Here is a 19,661-nt window from a genome sequence, read left to right as displayed (position 1 = left end):
ATTAATCGTAGTTATCCTCCATAGAGGTAAAAAGGGAAACACTTGGAAGGCGTTACCACATATGTTGGACCCTTGTGGTTGTGAGCAGTAGACACTTGCGAAAGTACTTCAGGAGAAGGGGTTTTGCTTTAAACTTATTTGGATGGGAGAGTCATTGGGAATTAAGGCAGCTCTGTAGGATGGCCATGCTGTTTATTTTATGTGCTTCTTGGATATTCTCATAGTTCTCTGCATGTCACTTTGTTTTCCCCAGCAGGTGGAACAATTTTATTTCACAGTTGTCTTTAAAACCACAAAGACACTATATTCTTTACATAAAAACACTAGTACAGATAACTATACTGTTTAGAAAATGATTATGTAGACCCTCTCAAAGAAAAATGCGTCACAATATATGATTTATAGTGAAGGAGCTTGGAAAAAATTCACACCTGTACTGATATATTTTTTTTTTTAATTAAAGTTTGTTGGGGTGACAATTGTTAGTAAAGTTACATAGATTTCAGGTGTACAATTCTGTAATACATCATCTGTAAATCCCATTGTGTGTTCACCCCTCAGAGTCAGTTCTCCTTCCACCACCATGTATTTGATCTCCTTTATCCTCATCTCCCACCCCCTTTACCCCTTGGTAACCACTAAACTATTGTCTGTGTCCATGAGTTTTTGTTTCTCATTTGTTTGTCTTGTTCTTTTGTTGTTTTCGGTTTATATACCACATATCAGTGAAATCTATGGTTCTCTGCTTTTTCTGTCTGACTTATTTAGCTTAGCATTATAATCTCAAGATCCAGCCACGTTGTCACAAATGGTCCTATTTCATCTTACCGCCGAATAGTATTCCATTGTGTATATATACCACAACTTCTTTATCCATTTATCCATCAAAGGACATTTTGGTTGTTTCCATGTCTTGGCCACCGTAAACAAAGCTGCAATGAACATTGGAGCACATGTGTCTTTATGGATAAATGTTTTCAGATTTTTGGGGTAGATATCAGGAGAGGGATTGCTGGGTCATATGGTAATTCTATTCGTAATTTTTTGAGGAACCTCCACACTGCCTTCCATAAGGGCTGCACTAATCTGCATTCCCACCAACAGTGTATGAGGGTTTCTTTTTCTCCACAGCCTCTCCAACACTTGTTACTATTTGTCTTGTTGATGGTAGCCATTCTGACTGGGGTGAGGTGATATCTCATTGTGGTTTTGATTTGCATTTCTCTGATGATTAGTGATGTTGAGCATTTTTTCATATGTCTATTTGCCATTGGTATGTCCTCTTTGGAGAAATGTCTCTTCAGGTCGTCTGCCCATTTTTCAGTTGGGTTGTTTGGTTTTTTGTTGTTGAGTTGCAAGAGTTCCTTGTATATTTTGGATATTAGCCTGTTATCGGAGGCACTGTTTGCAAAAATCTTCTCCCATTCAGTTGGTTGCCTCCTTATTTTGTCGATGGTTTCTTTTGCTGTGCAGAAGCTTTTAAGTTTGATAAAGTCCCATTCATTTATTTTAGCTTTTACTTGCCTTGGCTTTGGAGTCAAATTCATAAAACGCTCTTTAAACCCAAGGTCCATAAGTTTAGTTCCTATGTTTTCTTCTATGCAATTTATTGTTTCAGGTCTTATGCTTAAGTCTTTGATCCATTTTGAATTAATTTTGGTACCTGGTGACAGATAGCAGTCCAGTTTCATTCTTTTGCACGTGGCTTTCCAATTCTGCCAGCAACATTTATTGAAGAGGTTGTCTTTTCTCCATTGTATGTGTTTTGCTTCTTTGTCAAAAACTGTCTGTCTGTATTTATGTGGTTTTATTTCTGGGTTCTCAATTCTATTCCATTGATCTGTGTATCTGTTTTTCTGTCAATACCATGCTGTTTTGATTATTGTTGCCCTGTAGTACAAGCTAAAGTCAGGGAGTGTGATACCTCCAGCATTGTTCTTTTTTCTTAAGATTGCTTTGGCTATTCAGGGTCTTTTGTGGTTCCAAACAAATCTGATGATTTTTTGTTCTATTTCTTTAAAATATGTCATTGGGATTTTGATGGGGATTGCATTGAATCTGTATATTGCTTTGGGTAATATGGCCATTTTAACTATGTTGATTCTTCCAATCCATGAGCACGGAATGTCTTTCCATTTCTTTGTGTCTTCTTCAATTTCTTTTAAAAATGTCTTGTAGTTTTCAGCATATAGATCTTTCACATCCTTGGTTAAGTTTATTCCTAGGTATTTTATTCTTTTTGCTGCAATTGCAAAAGGAATTGTTTTTTTTGTATTTTTCTGAGATTTCATTGTTAGTATATAGGAATACAATGGACTTCTGTACATTGATTTTGTAGCCAACAACTTTACTGTATTCATTGATTGTTTCTAATAGCTTTTTGGTGGTCTTTAGGTTTTCTATATATAGCATCATGTCATCTGCAAAGAGTGACAATTTAACTTCTTCATTCCCAATTTGGATGCCTTTTATTTCTTTCTCTTGCCTGATTGCTCTGGCAAGGACTTCCAACACTATGTTGAAAAGCAGAGGTAATAGGGGACAGCCCTGTCGTGTTCCTGAACGTAGAGCAAAGGGCGTCAGTTTTTCACCATTAATTATAAGATTAGCTGAGGGTTTGTCATGTATGGCCTTTATTATGTTAAGGTATTTTCCTTCTATACCTATTTTATTAAGTGTTTTAATCATAAATGGATGTTGTATCTTGTCAAATGCTTTTTCTGCATCAATTGATATAATCATATGATTTTTGTCCTTTATTTTGTTTATGTGATGTATCACATTGATGGATTTGCAGATGTTGAACCATCCTTGTGCCCCGGGGATGAACCCCACTTGTTCGTGGTGAATAATCTTTTTAATGCATTGTTGTATTCGATTTGCTAGAATTTTGTTTAGGATTTTTGCATCTGTATTCATCAGAGATATTTTTGTGTTGTCCTTACCAGGTTTTTGTATCAGGGTAATGTTGGCCTCATAAAATCAATTAGGGAGTACTGTCTCTTCTTCAATTTTTTGAAAGAGTTTGAGCAGGATTGGTATTAGATCTTCTTTGAAGGTTTGGTAGGATTCACTAGTGAAGCCATCTGGTCCAGGACTTTTGCTTTTGGGAAGGTTTTGGATGACTGATTCAAGTTCTCTACTGGTAATCGGTCTGTTTAGATTTTCTAGTTCTTCATGGTTCAGCCTAGGAAGGCTATATGTTTCTAAGAACTTTTCCATTTCTCCTAGGTTATTGAATTTGTTGGCATATAGTCCTTCATAGTATTCTTGGATGATCCTTTGTATTTCTGTGGCATCCGTGATAACTTCCCCTTTTTCATTTTGAATTTTGTTTACTAGTGTCTTCTCTTTTTTTATCTTAGTGAGCCTCGCCAAGGGTTTGTCAATTTTGTTAATCTTTTCAAAGAACCAGCTCTTTATCACATTAATGTTTTCTATTGTCTTTGTTCTCTATTTCATTTAGTTCTGCTCTGATTTTTATTATTTTCTTTCCTCTGCTGACCTTGGGTTTCACTTGTTCTTCTTTTTCTAGTTCTTTATGGTGTAACGTGAGATTATTTGTTTGGGATTTTTCTAGTTTCTTGAGCTAGGCCTGTAATGATACAAATTTCCCTCTTCAAACTGCTTTCACTGCATCCCAAAAATTTTGGTAGGATGTATTTTTAATCTCATTTTTTTCTCTGTATCTTTTGATCACTCCTCTAATCTCTCACCTGGTCGTTCTTTAAAAGTATGTTGTTTAATCTCCATGTATTTGTGCTTTTTCCTGCTTTCTTTTTGCATTTCATACCCAATTTCAAAGCCTAGTGATCAGAGAATATGCTTGGTATGATTTCAATCTTCCTAAATTTGCTGAGGTTAGTTTTGTGTCCAAATATATGGTCTATCCTTGAGAATGTTCCATGTACACTAGAAAAGAATGTATAGTCTGATGTTTTAGGATGAAGTCCTCTATAAATGTCAATTATGTCCATTTCATCTAATGTGTCATTTAGGGCTGCTGTTTCGTTATTTATTTTCTGTTTGGATGATCTATCCATAGCTGTCAATGATATATTTAGGTCCCCTAGTGTAATTGTGTTTTGGTCAACTTCTCCCTTTAGTTCTGTTAGTAGTTGCTTGGCATATTTCAGTGCTCCCTGATTGGGTGCATAAATATTGAGACTGTTACGTCTTCTTGTTGTATAGTCCCCTTTACCATTATGAAATGTCCATGTTTGTCTCTTGTAACCTTTTTCACTCTGAAGTCTGTTTCATCTGATAGCATTATGGCTACACCTGATTTTCTCTGGGCACCATTTGCTTGGAATGTCAGTTTCTACCCTTTCACTTTGAGTCTATGCTTGTCCTTTTAGCTGAGATGTGTCTCTTGGAGACAACATATGGTTGGGTTTAGTTTTTTTGATCCAATCTGCTACTCTGTGCCTTTTTATTGGTGAGGTCAATCCATTTACGTTTAGGGTGATTATTGATATGTGAGGATTTACTATCATCCTGCCTTTAGTTTTCTGGTAAGGCTGTGTGTCCATTGTTTCTTTGCTTTTTCGTTGTTGTCTATTATTTCTGTGTGGTGGTATTCTATGATGTTTCCCTTTGTTTCTTTTCTTACAGTATATATTTCAGTTCTGGATTTTTTTTGAGTGGTTATCCTCAAGTTTATGTAAAAGAAAGTTTGGTATTTAGAGTATTCCATTTTTTTCAGCATGCCTTCTTTCTCCATTCCCATATTCCGTTTCAGGCCTTTATCCTCCCCATTTTTATGTTTTGGTTGTCACACATTGTCCCTGTAGATGGTGGTCAAATAGCCTCCTTTAGTATTTCTTGTAGTGCAGGTCGTGTATTAGAAAATTCCCTCAGCTTCTGTATGTCTGGAAAGGTCTTTATTCCTCCTTCATATCTAAAGGATGTCTTTGCAGGGTATATTATTCTTGGCTCATAATTTCTCTCTTTCAATAGTTTGAATATTTGGTTCCGCTACCTCTGGTTTGTAGAGTTTCTGTTGAGAAATCTGGTGGTAATCTAATGGGTTTTCCTTTGTTGGTTACCTTTTTTTTTTCCCTGGCTGCCTTGAGGATTCTTTCTTTGTGGTTGATTTTTGACAGCTTCAATACAGTGTGCCTTGGAGAAGGTCTGTTGGGGTTGAGATAATTAGGTGTTCTATTTGCTTCTTGGATTTGAGGATCCAGTTCTTCCAACAAATTTGGGAAGTTCTCGTAGACTGTTTGAATATGCTCTCTGTTTCTTTCTCTCTTTCCTCTCCTTCTGGTATGCCCATTATTCTTATATTACTCTTTCTGATAGAGTCAGAAAGTTCTTGTAGAGTTCTTTCTTTTAAGTTTCAAGTCTCTTTCTTCTTCCATCCGTGTCATTTCCATGTTTCTATCTTCGATGTCACTGATTCTTTCCTCCATCTGGTCAACTGTACTACTTAAGCTGGCTATTTCTTTCTTAATTTCTTCTATTGAGTTCTTAATCTCCAGAAATTCCATTTGGTTCTTTTTTAAAATTCCAATCTTTTTGATAAAATGTTCATGTTGTTCTTTGATTGTGTTTCTGAATTCATTAAAACTGCCTTTCGGTGTTTTCTTGCATCTCGTTGAGTTTTTTCAGAACTGCAATCTTGAATTCTCTGTCATTTAAGTCACATATTTCCATATCTTTAAGTTCCTTTTCTGGAGACTTTTCACTTTCTTTCTGAGCTGTCTTGTTGCCTTGGTTATTCATGGCAATTAATGATTTATTATTTCTCTTCCTAGACATCTACAGGAGTGGCTTCTGCAATTGATTGATAGGAGGAGGTCTGTCTTTTGTTTTCCAGTAGGTGTTTGTAGAATGTTTTATTTTCTCTCTGACTGCAGCCTTTTTTTCTCTCTTACACTGTAGTGCTATGTTTTCTCTGCACTATTCCAGCTTCTCACACAATGGGGGATTCCATGGAAGGCGGGCTTCTCCTCTGTTAACAGTTCACCTGGGTCATAGGGCACCACGTCCCTTTGGGGATACGGAGAGCTTTTGAAGTTCCAAAGCTCTTCCTGCACCAGATTCGGAGCCCATGTGTTTCAGCAGTTCTGTTTACTCCTGCAGGGATCCACCCAGATAGGTGGGGACAGGGGCGGGGTAAGGTGTGAGAGCTGGCCCAGAGCAATGGTGGCGACCACCACCACCACCACCACCACCGCTGCCGGTCCTGCTTCCACAGCTCCCTCCCTTTGCTGGAACAAGTAGGGCTGCAAATCTGTGTCTGCGGTCCACAGTTCTCAGACTTGGAAATATTCTGAGCTTTTGATCTGACACTGCTACTGTTCTGCTTCTAAGGGGCGAGCTCTGGGAAGGTAGGGAGGGGGCGGCTAGTCTCAGTGCCTAAGGCTTCTGTTCTCAGCTCGGCAGTGAGGGATTAAAACACTGTTTTCAGCCTTCTTGCCTCAGTCTTTGCTCTGAGGTCTCTGCTGTGAGCGTTGGGTTCAGCCATGTTATATGCTGCCCCCTCAGCCCTGTGGGTCATAAATGGAGCCCTAGCAGTCCGAGTTCTTCCCTCTCCCGCAGCTGCGGTAGTTCCAGGATGCAGCGAGCTCGGAGCACTGAGCTAGGTCTGCAGTCCTGTACCCGCATGGGTTCGTTTCCGCACTTTCGCTCCCCTCCTCCCCCACTCATGCGAGTTGCCCAACTTTAGGTGAATTCAGTAGTGAGCCTCTTTGTCTTGCCTGTCTGCTGTGCAGGGAGTCCTTTGTGGAGTTATTGTTGTTCGATTAGTTGTAAATTCCAGGGGAGATTTCCAGAGGCCCACCTCACGCTGCCATTTTGATGACCAGTCTGGTCTGATTCTTAAAGCATACTGTGTCACCACTACAGGTCTTTCGGTTCAAAGTATAGATTATTGTCATCAGTACATGTTCTTGCGTTCTTACATGTTTGATAATGCACATACAGACTGGTTTATCACTTCATGCTCCATTGGTTCATCAGCCTTTTCTGCAGGTTCATCAGCAGGTTGAGCAGGCCGTGCTTTTCTCTATGGCCTTTCTTTAAGACCTTCCAGGAATGGAGACACATCATCATCATCATCATCATCATCATCATATATTGTAAACTCCAAGTCTTTACCAACGATTCCAGTGGAAACATTCTTTGTAGTTACGTCCTGTTAGCAGGAAGTCTCTCGTAAGGCACACAGACCATGCTTAACCAGTTCATTCAAGTCACGCTCCATAAACTCAGATTATGTCTCTCCAAGTAAGTGCGAGCTGATTGAGAATGGGCTCCAATGGACATAGCACTGTAGTCAAAATAGTTAGCAGATGGTCAGGTTTGGAAAATATGAGAGCCCATATCATCATAAGCAGCAACAAGCAGCCCAACACCATATGGTTTCTGGCCATATCTTTGTGTTGGTATCTGGGTCTTGCTTCCAATTAGAGCTGCAAGACGAGACACAGGAAGACGTCTGTCAAATACAAATGCGGAATCCAAACACTCCTGGCTCATAAAATCACATAACAGTCTAGCATCAGCAGTAAATCCTGCAATTGAAATACCAATATGGTTGTCAAGGTGGAGAATATTTTTCTGATGAGCTGCAAGTTCTGACTGTGCTCTCTTCAATGCAACCGACCCTGCATGGGTTATGGTTTCAGACCAACTGTGGCTGAAAGTTATTTGGCTGCAGCTTCCATTGCATATTCAATTTGATGAATCCTGCCCTGAGGGCTCCAAACAGTGACATCATTGTTATACTGAGTGCCAAACATGGTTCCTTCATGGGCCTGGCCACAGCCTCCAGCAAAGCTATGGATCAAGTCTGCATGTCCTTTTATTCTTTCTTTACTGACTGACTTCATCAGTTTACCTGTAGATTGATCTTTTTCATTTTAGCACGTACATGGATATCTGTGTCCTTGGGTGTAAATATTGTTGTCTTCTACTTTCAGCTTCCCAGGGAACTGGCTAATTAGATTTATATGTATTTGCTCACTTTTGAGATAATCCTATTACTCAGCTTAGAGTTGGTGTTTTTTTTAAGAAAATGACAGTCCACTCTTCCTAGAAAGTGTTTCCTCTTTTGTTATAACTCTAGCTGGGATGTATGTGCTGTTTTGTTCAAGTCTCGTGGTATAGGCGGCACCAACCAGCTAGTTAGTTATAATAAAACACATTTTCTAAAGAAAATTTATGAAATGTTTTATCCATGTTGTCTTTGCTTAAAGGTGTACATAAATTGAAATGGGCCAAAGAGTTAAACCGATTTTAGAGTTTGTGCTGGAGTCTTAGAGAGCTCTAAAACAGACATGCCCAGTTTAACCCAGTTTTATGTCCCACCTTTTTATAAAATGTCTCAGTTTAGGCAGTTGTCTGGTGTCCTTTAGGCATGTGGAGCTTAATTTTTACCTCCATTTAGTCTGTTGTTAAGCAGGAATGTCGCCTCCTCGCGTCTAGCTTTTTAAATGTTTTCTAATTGCTGGGAAGTTAGATCCTGGTGTTCTAACAACTAACTCCTGCACATCTTTCATCGTCAGTATATAGGAGTATATGGTGAAGTAACCTTGAGATTGTTCTTTTAGAATTAAATCTTAGAGAGTTGCCACAATCCCTTGACAAGATTTGGTTACAACTTAATTGAGGAAGGAAAAAAAAGAGGGATTAGTCAGCTATAGAGACATTGAAAAGGAGTCTTAATAGGCTCTTTTCATAATGTCATAATTATGTAACATATGATGTCAAACAAAACCAAGTGGAATTATTCTTGCAAACAAACCCTTCTTTAATACTGAGAAGGTTTATATGTAACCTGCACAGTAAACATAAAACAGCGTGCATATTACAGCCTTGGAACTACTTTAAACCACACAGGGTTTATTTGGTGTGTCATTGAATTGGAAAATTAGATTCTTTTTGAAAAATGTTTTCAGGAATTTATGCTCTGAACTTTTCATTCAGATAAATCAGATGTAATTAAAATTTTTAGAATCATAAAAACATTTGTGGGATTGTGACATTTCAAAGTCTTAAGCAGAAATGAATGTTATCAGTTAATGCCTATTGTTTACTCTTTTGAAAATGTGAAAAGTTTTATATAATGTTTGGAAATTATGATTACATTGCTTTTGGGGATTTTTTAAAAAAAGGATAATGCTACAATAAGGATAAAGTGTGTATTTATACATACAATATAGATGACCAAGAAACAAATTTAATGCTTGTAGGCGATTCTTGGTAAATCTACCTTCATGATTTGGAGACTGCCTATATTACGTTTTAAAACAAATATACTTTGTAGTTAGTTATATTCTCCTTTTGATTCTGGCAATGCAGACACGCATCCTAAAATATCCTGACATGAGGATATGGATATATCTGGGCCACTTCAAGTGGCCAGAAGTTACAGCGGATTATTTCATACCTTTTGATCTCCCACTATCTGTAAAATTATACGTTGGCCTACACTTAAGAATTGACTGAATATGTGTATGTTGTTTTCAAGGCCTAACTTAGTTGATAAGTTTTGTCCTAAAATACTGGCCTCTTTCAACTTTAGGTTTTTATGACTCTTGATATCTTTGGAATTACTACTAATACTATTGTATCTTAGAATACTGATGGCACTTAAGAACAGTCGTCTCAAAATTTCTGATTTTTAAGAAATGGCTTATATACTTAAAAGAAAATTGTTTTTCATTAATGTTTGGTATTCTCTAAAAATATTTTTTAAGAAATTAATATTTTGTGCTTCATTGTATAAACTATTTTCAGAAAAGCTTATATCAAGCGCGAATGATCCGTTATCTTCAAATAAATACTGTTTTATTGAGTAGCATATCCATATATGTCCTATGTATATGCATATATATGTGATCATTACCCAGAAACATTCTATTTATTAGATTCCCCCATTCCCCAGTAGATTTTAATAAGTGAATTCTGATTGCTTTAGAGAATAAAGACAAATGTCTGTTAAAGAGGAATTTAACTAGAGAGTGAGTATGCACACTTAGGCTGAAAGCAAAGTAACACCAGAGAGAAAATGTTTGAGTGTCAGATGAATGCTACCAGACAAAAGAAGCCGTAGGATTGAGTGGAAAGGAGATAACTTGCACTGCAGTGGTCAAGGAAGGCATTATGGCTTGAACTTAGATTGAAAAGGTGAATAGGATATACGTGCAAAGTTACAGGTAAAGAGAATATGAACTTTCCCAATGAAGAGACCAACTCTGTTGCATGACAATTATTTCCAGTGTTGGTTACATAGTAGGGGCTCAGGGACTGTTTATTTGTTCTTTCATTTATCGTGCATACAGCTAATGTCAATGCTAAAGTGGACACTTTTTTCACCTTTTAACATTTCTGAAAAGTTGGGACCAATAATTGATGGCATTTTACAGTTATTTAGAAGTGCTTTTATCATCGTGATATATAAAATCTGTCTTAGATTTCATGAAATGTGGTCTCAGTTAACATAAAAGAATATGGTAGGGTTCATCATTGAAGGTTTTTCATACTGAGATGGGTTATAATTTTATTTTACTTTTATATTTATGTAGTCAATTTTTGAAGGTGTTCTTATGAACTTTGTTTATCTGACAGTAATTTTAGAGAAAAACAGCATGGGAACATTGCTTTTATTAAAAAAGATAAAGGTACTTCATTTTTTAGGTGAAAATATTTAATCAGCTAATCTGAATCTAACTTTGGTGTCATATACAATGAGGTAATTAATGAGGGCAAATGATATTTATTGGTGATAGCTAAAGAAATAGCTGAGTTCCATGAACGTTGTAACAGTCCTTTTTCCTGGAGAAATTGATGAATTAGAGTAAATGTTATGTGTGATTATAGTTGACACACAGTGTAGGGTCCTAATCCATTCTTTTTTCCAGTATGTTTTATCAGCTATAGGGAAAAAAAAAGGTTTCCAGTTATGGCTCTCAGTACTACAGGGATTGGACCTTACTTGTCAACCGTATCTGAAAAATGAACCTCACAGATAATTGGCTGCCACGTGTATGTCCTCTTAGGTAATATGAGATAAGTGGTCAGATGATACTTGCATTCCACTTTCCTTACTTTTAAAAATTCTCCCCAAACTAGCACCATAAAGGATTAGTTGCCATTCGGAATGTTTGATTTCTTCCCCACCAACCTTTGCTGCTCTTTTTCTATATTTGTGAATGAAAACCCAAATCAAGGTTCTTTAGATAATTTTGCCTCAGAAGATCACCAGGTTGCTGATTTTTTCCCCTTGCCCTATAATAAGCCTTTAAGAGTGAGGGAGGTCAAGGCCATCGTAAAATATGAATGTCATCTTCTGAGAACGCCATTTTTGACCCATTAGCTCCTTTAATTTTTGTGCTGGAATTCTTAGACACCCAGTTTTTGATGGGTGTGTCTACAGTTTGATTTTTAATAGGGTGGATTTTTGTTACGTGCTGCTGCTCGTTTGAATATTTTGCTTAGCTGAGCAACATTGTAGGCTATACAGATGTTTGAGAATGAGAAAATAATAATATTATTATAACACAGACAATATTGCTCTTTCATGGATATTTCAGAAGTATCCTTAGCATCTTGCATTTCTTTAATACAATAGTTATGAGTATCTATTATCACAGTATCATTGTAGTTTTGTTAGAGTCTGGTATATAATTTATTTTTGCACTGTCTTTTTGATTACATAGTTAATTTTTTAATTGCATTGTTAACCATTTATATGAACTATTCAGCATTTTTGCTTGGTTTCCTCACTATTTATAGATAAGAAAACTTATACCCAGGAAAAAAAAAAGATACCTACCTGGTGGTGTACGTGGGGAGGAGAAGATTCAGAACTAGTAGCAGGTAGATTCCAGTCCTCCTATATTTTTAGTACTTGCGGGTGTGTGCATAGTAAGATTAGAATTTGATCATTTGAACTTCCTGATAATTTGGTTTCTGAATAATCATTTATTTTGTATATTGTCACGTGAAGCATGACTGTATAATGTAAAGTAAGCTTTCTTAAATTGTATTTGCTTGGACCATATTACCTCTTAATAAAGCACCTTTGACTTGGAACTGTAACGCTCCAGGGAAACAATGATTCAATTGCTTTAGTGTGTGAATTCCAGTAGTTCATTTGCCAAATGCTGTGATGTGTCTGAGGATTTTTATTTCTGTGTGGCCTTTTCTGCTGATGATGTGGATGCAATATTTCTCTTCCTTTACTTGCCACTCTGTTATTACATATACAAGTATTGAATAAATATGTCCAGAAAAATTATTTTTATTCTTGATATTTGAGTCTGTGAACGTAATATTAATTTTATTTAAATGCTAGCATAGATATTTATCTCTAATTGCAGATATTGTACATCTAAAACAGATATTTGGTTTCATTTTAATTTGGGGAAATAACAATTATGAAAATGAAGATTTATTACAAATCTTTGTTTCCCAAGTGGAATGTCCGTGTTAACATTAAGAATTCGTAGTCATATGGTGCCTGCTGTTATAATGTCATCTTAAAATTTTACCTGTATTAATGGCCAAAAATAGATGAGTGCTAGTAATACTTGGTGTATGTTTTGTAATGGAGGGCTCTTCGGGTGTATGAGAATGTAATGCTGTGTAGTCCAAGAGGTCTTCTTGCAATGATGGAAATCTTTTTATAGCCATGTTGTCTTAATATTTTCTTAAGTTTTGGAGTTTAAACTGTTGTCTTAAACCACTGCCCACTTGTAATGTGGCTAGTGTCACTGAAAACTGCATTTTAAATTCTGTTTAATTTTAATTAATTACATTTAAATGAGCACATATAGTTAGTGTCTAGTATTGCATAAGCAGAACTCACCCATCTTTCCATGAGGGTTATACGGTAATCCAGGCTCACGCTTGAATCTTCCTAACCTGCAATTAAGTAAGTAGCCTTCTTCTGTTATTTTCAGTGCGCTTGGTTTTTGCTTATTACCGTGATTCCCCAAAAATAAGACCTAGCCAGACAAGCAGCTCTAATGTGTCTTTTGGAGCAAAAATTAATATAAGACCTGGTATTATGTCATATTATATATTATATTAATTATATTATATCTGGTCTTATATTACATAAGACCTGGTCTTATATTACAGTAAAGTAAGACCAGGTCTTATATTAATTTTTGCTCCAAAAGGATGCATTAGAGCTGATGGTCAGGCTAAGTCTTATTTTCGGGGAAACACGGTATATGATAAAGAAGGTCTTTCTATCCCAGGTTTCCCATCATCACCTCTCCCTTTAATTTTTTTGGTTCATCACTGTGCATTTTATTTCTGATTCTTTATATTCTTTGTGCACTGCCGAAGTGGTCATTTCCTTCAAGTGTGTGTTTTGGCCATAGTTTTCCTAATATTGGACTGTGTCTGTGTGTTTCTTCTCTTTTCTGCCACACATACACATCCTTTCCCCACTTGTAGAAAAATCAAAGAGATTGCTTTTTATATCCTTAAAGGAGATATGGGAGACCTATGAGACCGAGGAGATATATCCATTGTCTTACCTGGGGCAGCTGCTGTGTTATCAGGGAGCCAGGTGTTAATCTAATAATTGTAATGATGTTTGCTGCTGCAAACCTGAGGTCTCTATGCATCAATCCTGGGCAGTGAAACTTCCTTGGAAATCTGCCTTTTTTTACTTTATTTCTGAGAAGGTTAAGCTGAGAGGTCCTTTTCATTCCGTGAGGATTCTCTTTGAATTCTAGGACTTGTATTTTCAATTCTGATTTTTTCATTGAGACAGAAAAAAGACTGATCTGTTCTGAGATTTTTGTGTAGCTCGGACTGATGAAAAAGTCAATTCATTTAGTAAGTATGTACTGAGTACCTCTTATATGCTAGTCATTGTCCTGGGTGAGCAAAACTGACCAGGTTCTAGTTTTTGTTGGATTTATTATCTAGTTAGAGAAATAGACGCTAAGCAGTGAAACGAATAAGATGTTAGACAGTAATGTGTTTACAAGAAAGAAAAGCAGCAGGATAATTTGATAGTGACTAGGCTTGTTGGTGATGTAGTCCTTTAGATTTAGTAGGTAGGGAAGAGAAGGTGACATTTCATATTCAAACATCAAGACAAGACCTTTTGTTGTCCAGTCTGACATGGCAATCCAAGGGACTTTCCCTTTGAACCTTCTAAAGTTCTACCTTTTCAAACCTGCCAAAAATTTTTATGGAAAGCACAGCATGTATGTGAATTCTTGTTGATGGAGTTTGGGTTATTTCCCCCCTTTTGTCCTTCCTTTCTAGTGTGCTTGTTTAAAAGGAACAAATATATCTTTTCTCCCCTGGTTCAGTTCCCAAAATGTTTGCCATTTTCAAAACAAATATATTGCTTGACTTAACTGGACTTTCAAAGGCAAATTCCCTAACAGGCTCTCAACCTGGAATTGTACAAGGCTTGGTTTCACTTAGTGATCTCATTTATCTCTTACATGTTTTTTGTACAATATTCAGTTCTCTATATACCTTTTGTGTTCTGCAGAATGTTGGGATTGAGATTTCATGCACATCACTCACTTTTGGCCTTTTTGAAGAATGCTCAGGAAACTGTATATACGTTACTGTGTGAACAAGGTACTGGGATCACTGAACAGGAATTAGACTGTACCAGTGACCACAGGTAGCGTGGTCTGTGTCTGTTTTTTCCCTAAGTTTGGTTCTACGTAAGTAAGATCGGAGATCTTCCACATTTGTAGGCAAAACTTTTAGCGCTGTATGTACATAGGTTGAAAATAAGGTAGCAACAGGAAATAAGGGGGCGTTCCAGATTGTTTTGGACCACAAGTGTGAGTTCCTGCTCATGACAAATATTCCAGCTTTGTGTATTTTCCCTTGTCTTCCTCACGCTGGATGTCTCAGAGGCGTCCTTAGAACAGAAGGTCAGGTTTTCATCAGACCCTATAGATTGACCTGCTCCACTTAGAGTAAATGATGATGATCTCAAAAGATGACAAAGAGGCATTTGATAAAGATCAACAGCCTTTCCTGATTAAACAACAACAACAAAAACTTGGTGAGCTAGGAATAGATGGATGCGTTCTTAATCTTATGAAAAAGAAATTCCAATAAAAATGCATCATTAGGCTTAACATTTGAAACATACCTAAGAGTCAGGTATCACAATTGCTCGATAACTGACATTCTGGAAATACCAACTAATGTTGAAAAGTGAAAAGTATGATGTAGTAATATTAAAAAGGAGAAGGAGGACTTATATTTTTAAAACATGGGAATATAGTGAATACACAAGAAAATCAATAGACACACATTTCGGCATGTTTTCTTGTGTCAGTACCCTATAATAATACCGTATAATAGCTGTAAAAAATATTAAATAACTAGTAATTTATAAAAGCAAATAAGGTATAAAATGGCTTTGAATAAGCCTAGGACTATGTCGGACCTATAAATAGACAACTGTAATTAAATGTGATTTTAATCAGTACTAACAACATTAATATAACAAGTCGGTTTTAAAGTTTATCTGGTGAAATAAGTATAAGAATAGCTAGAAAAATTCCAATGGGAAAAATATTGATGAATTGGATAGGGAAACTAGCCCTTATTAGCAAGTATTAACACATGTTAAGAAAGGCTTAGATGTTAAAATATTTTAGTACTGACAGTGAACTAGATTAGTAGAACCAAATGGAGATTTCAGTAAAAAGTTCAAATATATAAGTACATTTAGTATATATTAAAATGTGTTTTTCTAATCAGTAGGGGGAAAGATGGATTATTCAATGTGTAGGGATAACTGGCTAGTAATTTGGATAAACATAAATCCAATCTCTGCCTTGATTTTATATAAGAATAAAATAGCAAATAGAACAAATATACAAATATTGAAAATGAAACTAGATGTGTTGAAAACGGTGAATTTTAAAAATTAATTTGATCAAGGGAAGGTCTTTCTAAATGTGACTGACACTAGTCTCAAAAGCTAAAAAAAAGATTGATATATTTGACTATATAAGAATTAAAATACCAAAGTTCATTAAAGAGTTTAAATGCTAAAACACATGCTAAGAGGTAAGGGAGTGGATATGTGCTACATATTTGTTAATGGGCAAATGTTCTTAAGAACCCAAAGTTCTCTTATAAATTTTTAAAAAGATAAAGCCTCCAGAAAAAATGTATGATATACACAAACAATTCATAAATACAAAATAGCCAGGAAACATGTAAGGATGATCAGTCTTCCTGATTAATGAAGAAATTCACATGAAAGCAAGATACTATTTTGGACCTATCAGACTGGCAAAGATTTGCTTCTCGATGGTGAGGCTGTAGGAAAATTTCTTACACATTGTTTGTGGACGTGTGAATTGATACAACATTTTCGGAAGGAAATTTCGCAGTATAGTCAAAATTAAAAATGCTCATATCTTTGGATCTAGCAGTTACACTCAGAAGAATTTTTCACGAGAGTTACTCAAAGATATACGTGAAAGAATGTTTGTTGTATCATTGTGTGTAATGGTAAAAATTTTAAAAGGGGCAGGTAATGTTAATATTTTTTTAAGTAAAATGTTTTAAAGTTAGGAAGGTTTATGTTTACGTAGCAAATGTTTTTGGATGACTTTGACAGCAGCTGTCTATGAAGAGGAATTGGGTTGAAAGGAATAGGGTAGGGGAATTTTATTTTCCTGGCATCTTTCTGTACTACTTAAATATTTCCTGTTATTAAAAACAAGAACATGCATTACTTTTATACTTCAAAATAAAAAAATAAAAACAGTCTCAGAGTTTAGATTTGTACCAAAACATAATTATATTGCACGGGATTTTATTCCTACTAATAGAAAATACAAAACGAGGACCCTTTCATTTTGTGGTCAAATAGCATTTATTTAGTATTTGAGAATAAGATTGATTCTGTGTCTTAAGTGTTAATGGCATGTGGTCTGCCCTCCTATCCAGTTGAGAGGTTTTCATAAAAGATCTAGCAACACTTTCTCTTTTGGAAACTTCCCTACCCTTTCTTCTACTGCCACACTCCTGACTGTTTAACCACTAGTTTTAGTCCAAAACTAATGAAAGTATTTGCTCTAGATCTTACCGTAATTTGGTTAGACAGTGGGGCAAAGTGCCACTTCCAGACCAGAACCAGTTTGAGACCCATGACACAATTGCCCTCTAAAATGTCATTAAAGCCCTCCTGTCTGCAGCCTCCCAGCATTGTAGTTCTTCAGTCTTATATTTGACAGAGTGTGGGGTTTTTTTAGGTAAGAACTTCTTAAACAAGGCTATTCCATATTGCATCTTCTTTACCAGTTTGTTCTAACAACTGAACTCCTTTCTCTATTTTGGTATACACATGGACCACTTTCAAATCATGGTCTTGCCAAGAAAAGACTTTCCACACTTAATATGATAAAGTGACAAGTGGTTGTCCTCTCCCTACAAGTACAGAAAAACTCTAATGTATAAAACACAATCATTTCTTCCAAACCCACCCAGACCAACCATATAGATGTAAGTCTTCTACATTGAGTTGGTTGAGACCCTTGGAGTGGCTCTTCATAAGTAATCCTTGATCAGAATATAGCATCTCCCAGAAGAAGCAAGTTATACTTTAACTCTAGTTAAGTGATTTTTTTAAAAAAAAAACGTTTTTGAGTCCCTGTAGTGGAAAATCACTACCCATGATACATGTATCTGCAATACACTGTCTTATTTAGGTTTTCCCATCTTTTCCAACATTTCTTCAGAAGTTATCTTTGTCCTCCCAAACTAACTCCTAACATGCCATTAATAGATCTTTGTACTTTAAGCCTTCTTACGGAAACACTTTCTTCTAAGAGTTAACTGTGACCATTTGGTAAAGGTCAAGAATAGAAAGCTTTGCTTGTTTAATTTCCTAAGGTCAGTTTTATTTTAAGATTTCTCTTCAACTTCATCTTTACTTCAATGTCTGGTTTCTATAGCAACTGAGAGTTAGGTGCTGGGTCAGAAAAGACAAATCTTTAGATGTTAAAAAATTTAGTTTTTAACCTAGAGAGGGAAGATGCCAGGCAACATCTTCACAGCTTTTCTGGGCTGACGGCTACATTCTGTTTCCAGGAATTCTGTATTTTTTCCTGAAGAAGCCAGGCATTTATCTCTTTTTCACACAGCCCCAGAAGAGATTGCTACATCCCTGTTCAATAACTTAATCACAGTCAAATTGATTAACTAAATCAAGGCAGCCAAGAGAGAGAGAACTCTCCTTCTGTGGAGAAATTGTAGTGTTCAGTAGAATTATTTTTCTTAAAATGTAATATCTTTGGGAATTATGTACATTGTCTCTTTTCTTTACCTTGGATTCCTTAACAATGTTTTTTTTTTTTTCCCCTCTTCAAGTGCAATTGGAAAAATCTTGAGTGGTACTTTTCTCTGTGTTCTCAGTCTATCTGGGTTAGGGTGCAGACTGTTGCATCACTTAAGTGGGCAGATGTTGGAGGTGGGAGAAATGTCAGACACTAAAAAGGCTAACATCAAAGAAATGGCATAGGGGCCGGCCCTGTGGCTCAGGCGGTTAGAGCTCCATGCTCCTAACTCCGAAAGCTGCCAGTTCGATTCCCACATGGGCCAGTGGGCTCTCAACCACAAGGTTGCCGGTTCAACTCCTTGAGTCCCACAAGGGATGGTGGGCTCCGCCTCCTGCAACTAAGATTGAACAGGGCACCTTGAGCTCAGCTGCCTCCCGGATGGCTCAGTTGGTTGGAGCACAGGCTCTCAACTACAAGGTTGCCAGTTCTATTCCTCAACTCCTGCAAGGGATGGTGGGCAGCGCCCCCTGCAACTAAGATTGAACATGGCACCTTGAGCTGAGCTGCCACTGAGCTCCCAGATGGCTCAGTTGGTTGGAGCGCGTCCGCTCAACCACAAGGTTGCCGGTTCGACTCTCACAAGGGATGGTGGGCTGTGCCCCCTGCAATTAGCAACGGCAACTGGACCTGGATCTGAGCTGCGCCCTCCACAACTAAGACTGAAAGGACAACAACTTGAAGCTAACCGGCACCATCCACAACTAAGATTGAAAGGACAACAACTTGGAAAAAAAAAAAAAAGGCCTGGAAGTACACACTGTTCCCCAATAAACTCCTGTTTCCCTTCTCCAATAAAATCTTAAAAAAAAAAAAAAAAAAAAAAAGAGATGGCATATGTTCTTAAGATTACATCTTCAGAAATATATGTAGTACTTTAAATGGAAACTGTCTCCTTTCAGAGTTGTCGACGCTGGAGGAAGATTAATGCTATTTTTTTGTGTTATAGGAACTACCTTCAGTTGAAGAACTCACTATTATTCTTCCTGAAGATACTGAATTAAAGCCTTTTGGGATGGTTTCAAGTATTATTGAACAATTAGGTATGTAAATTTTATTAATAGAAATTATTCATATCTAAGCATGCATTAAAGGTTTTTACTTATGTAAGTAATCCATAAGTACATTGTATTTATAAAAAATTAAAATCTGCTTTTATCAACATAGTTCTCCAGAATTTTTCTTTGTGTGGTATTTGTTTTCTATTGCTGTTAAATTTCTGCAAATTTAGTGGCTTAAAACAACAGAAATTTATTATTTTACAGTACTTTGGGACAGAAGTCTGATATGTGTCTTACTAGGCTAAAATCGGGGTCCACAGGGCTGAGTTTTTTTATGGAGACTCTAGGGGAG

At 36.6% G+C, this 19,661-nt stretch overlaps 1 protein-coding gene and 1 pseudogene across 1 annotated transcript in view; one reads left to right on the top strand and one right to left on the bottom strand.

The window, feature by feature from the left end:
* The window catches only part of NAF1 (nuclear assembly factor 1 ribonucleoprotein), a 46,821-nt gene that overhangs the window by 7,912 nt on the left and 19,248 nt on the right, over positions 1-19,661 (top strand). The window contains exon 3 of the mRNA XM_019736917.3: positions 19,258-19,351. Within this exon, the coding sequence (XP_019592476.2) occupies positions 19,258-19,351 (94 nt within the window). The remainder of the gene's footprint in view (positions 1-19,257; positions 19,352-19,661) is intronic.
* Positions 6,905-8,452, bottom strand: LOC109449960 (proteasome subunit alpha type-1 pseudogene; annotated as a pseudogene).

The sequence above is a fragment of the Rhinolophus sinicus genome, chromosome 15, assembly GCF_057876585.1.
Source record: "Rhinolophus sinicus isolate RSI-liver-muscle chromosome 15, RSI-T2T, whole genome shotgun sequence".
Lineage (NCBI taxonomy): Eukaryota > Metazoa > Chordata > Mammalia > Chiroptera > Rhinolophidae > Rhinolophus > Rhinolophus sinicus.
The sequence above is the reverse complement of the archived record's forward strand: the minus strand, read 5'-3'. Positions and strand labels throughout refer to the sequence as shown.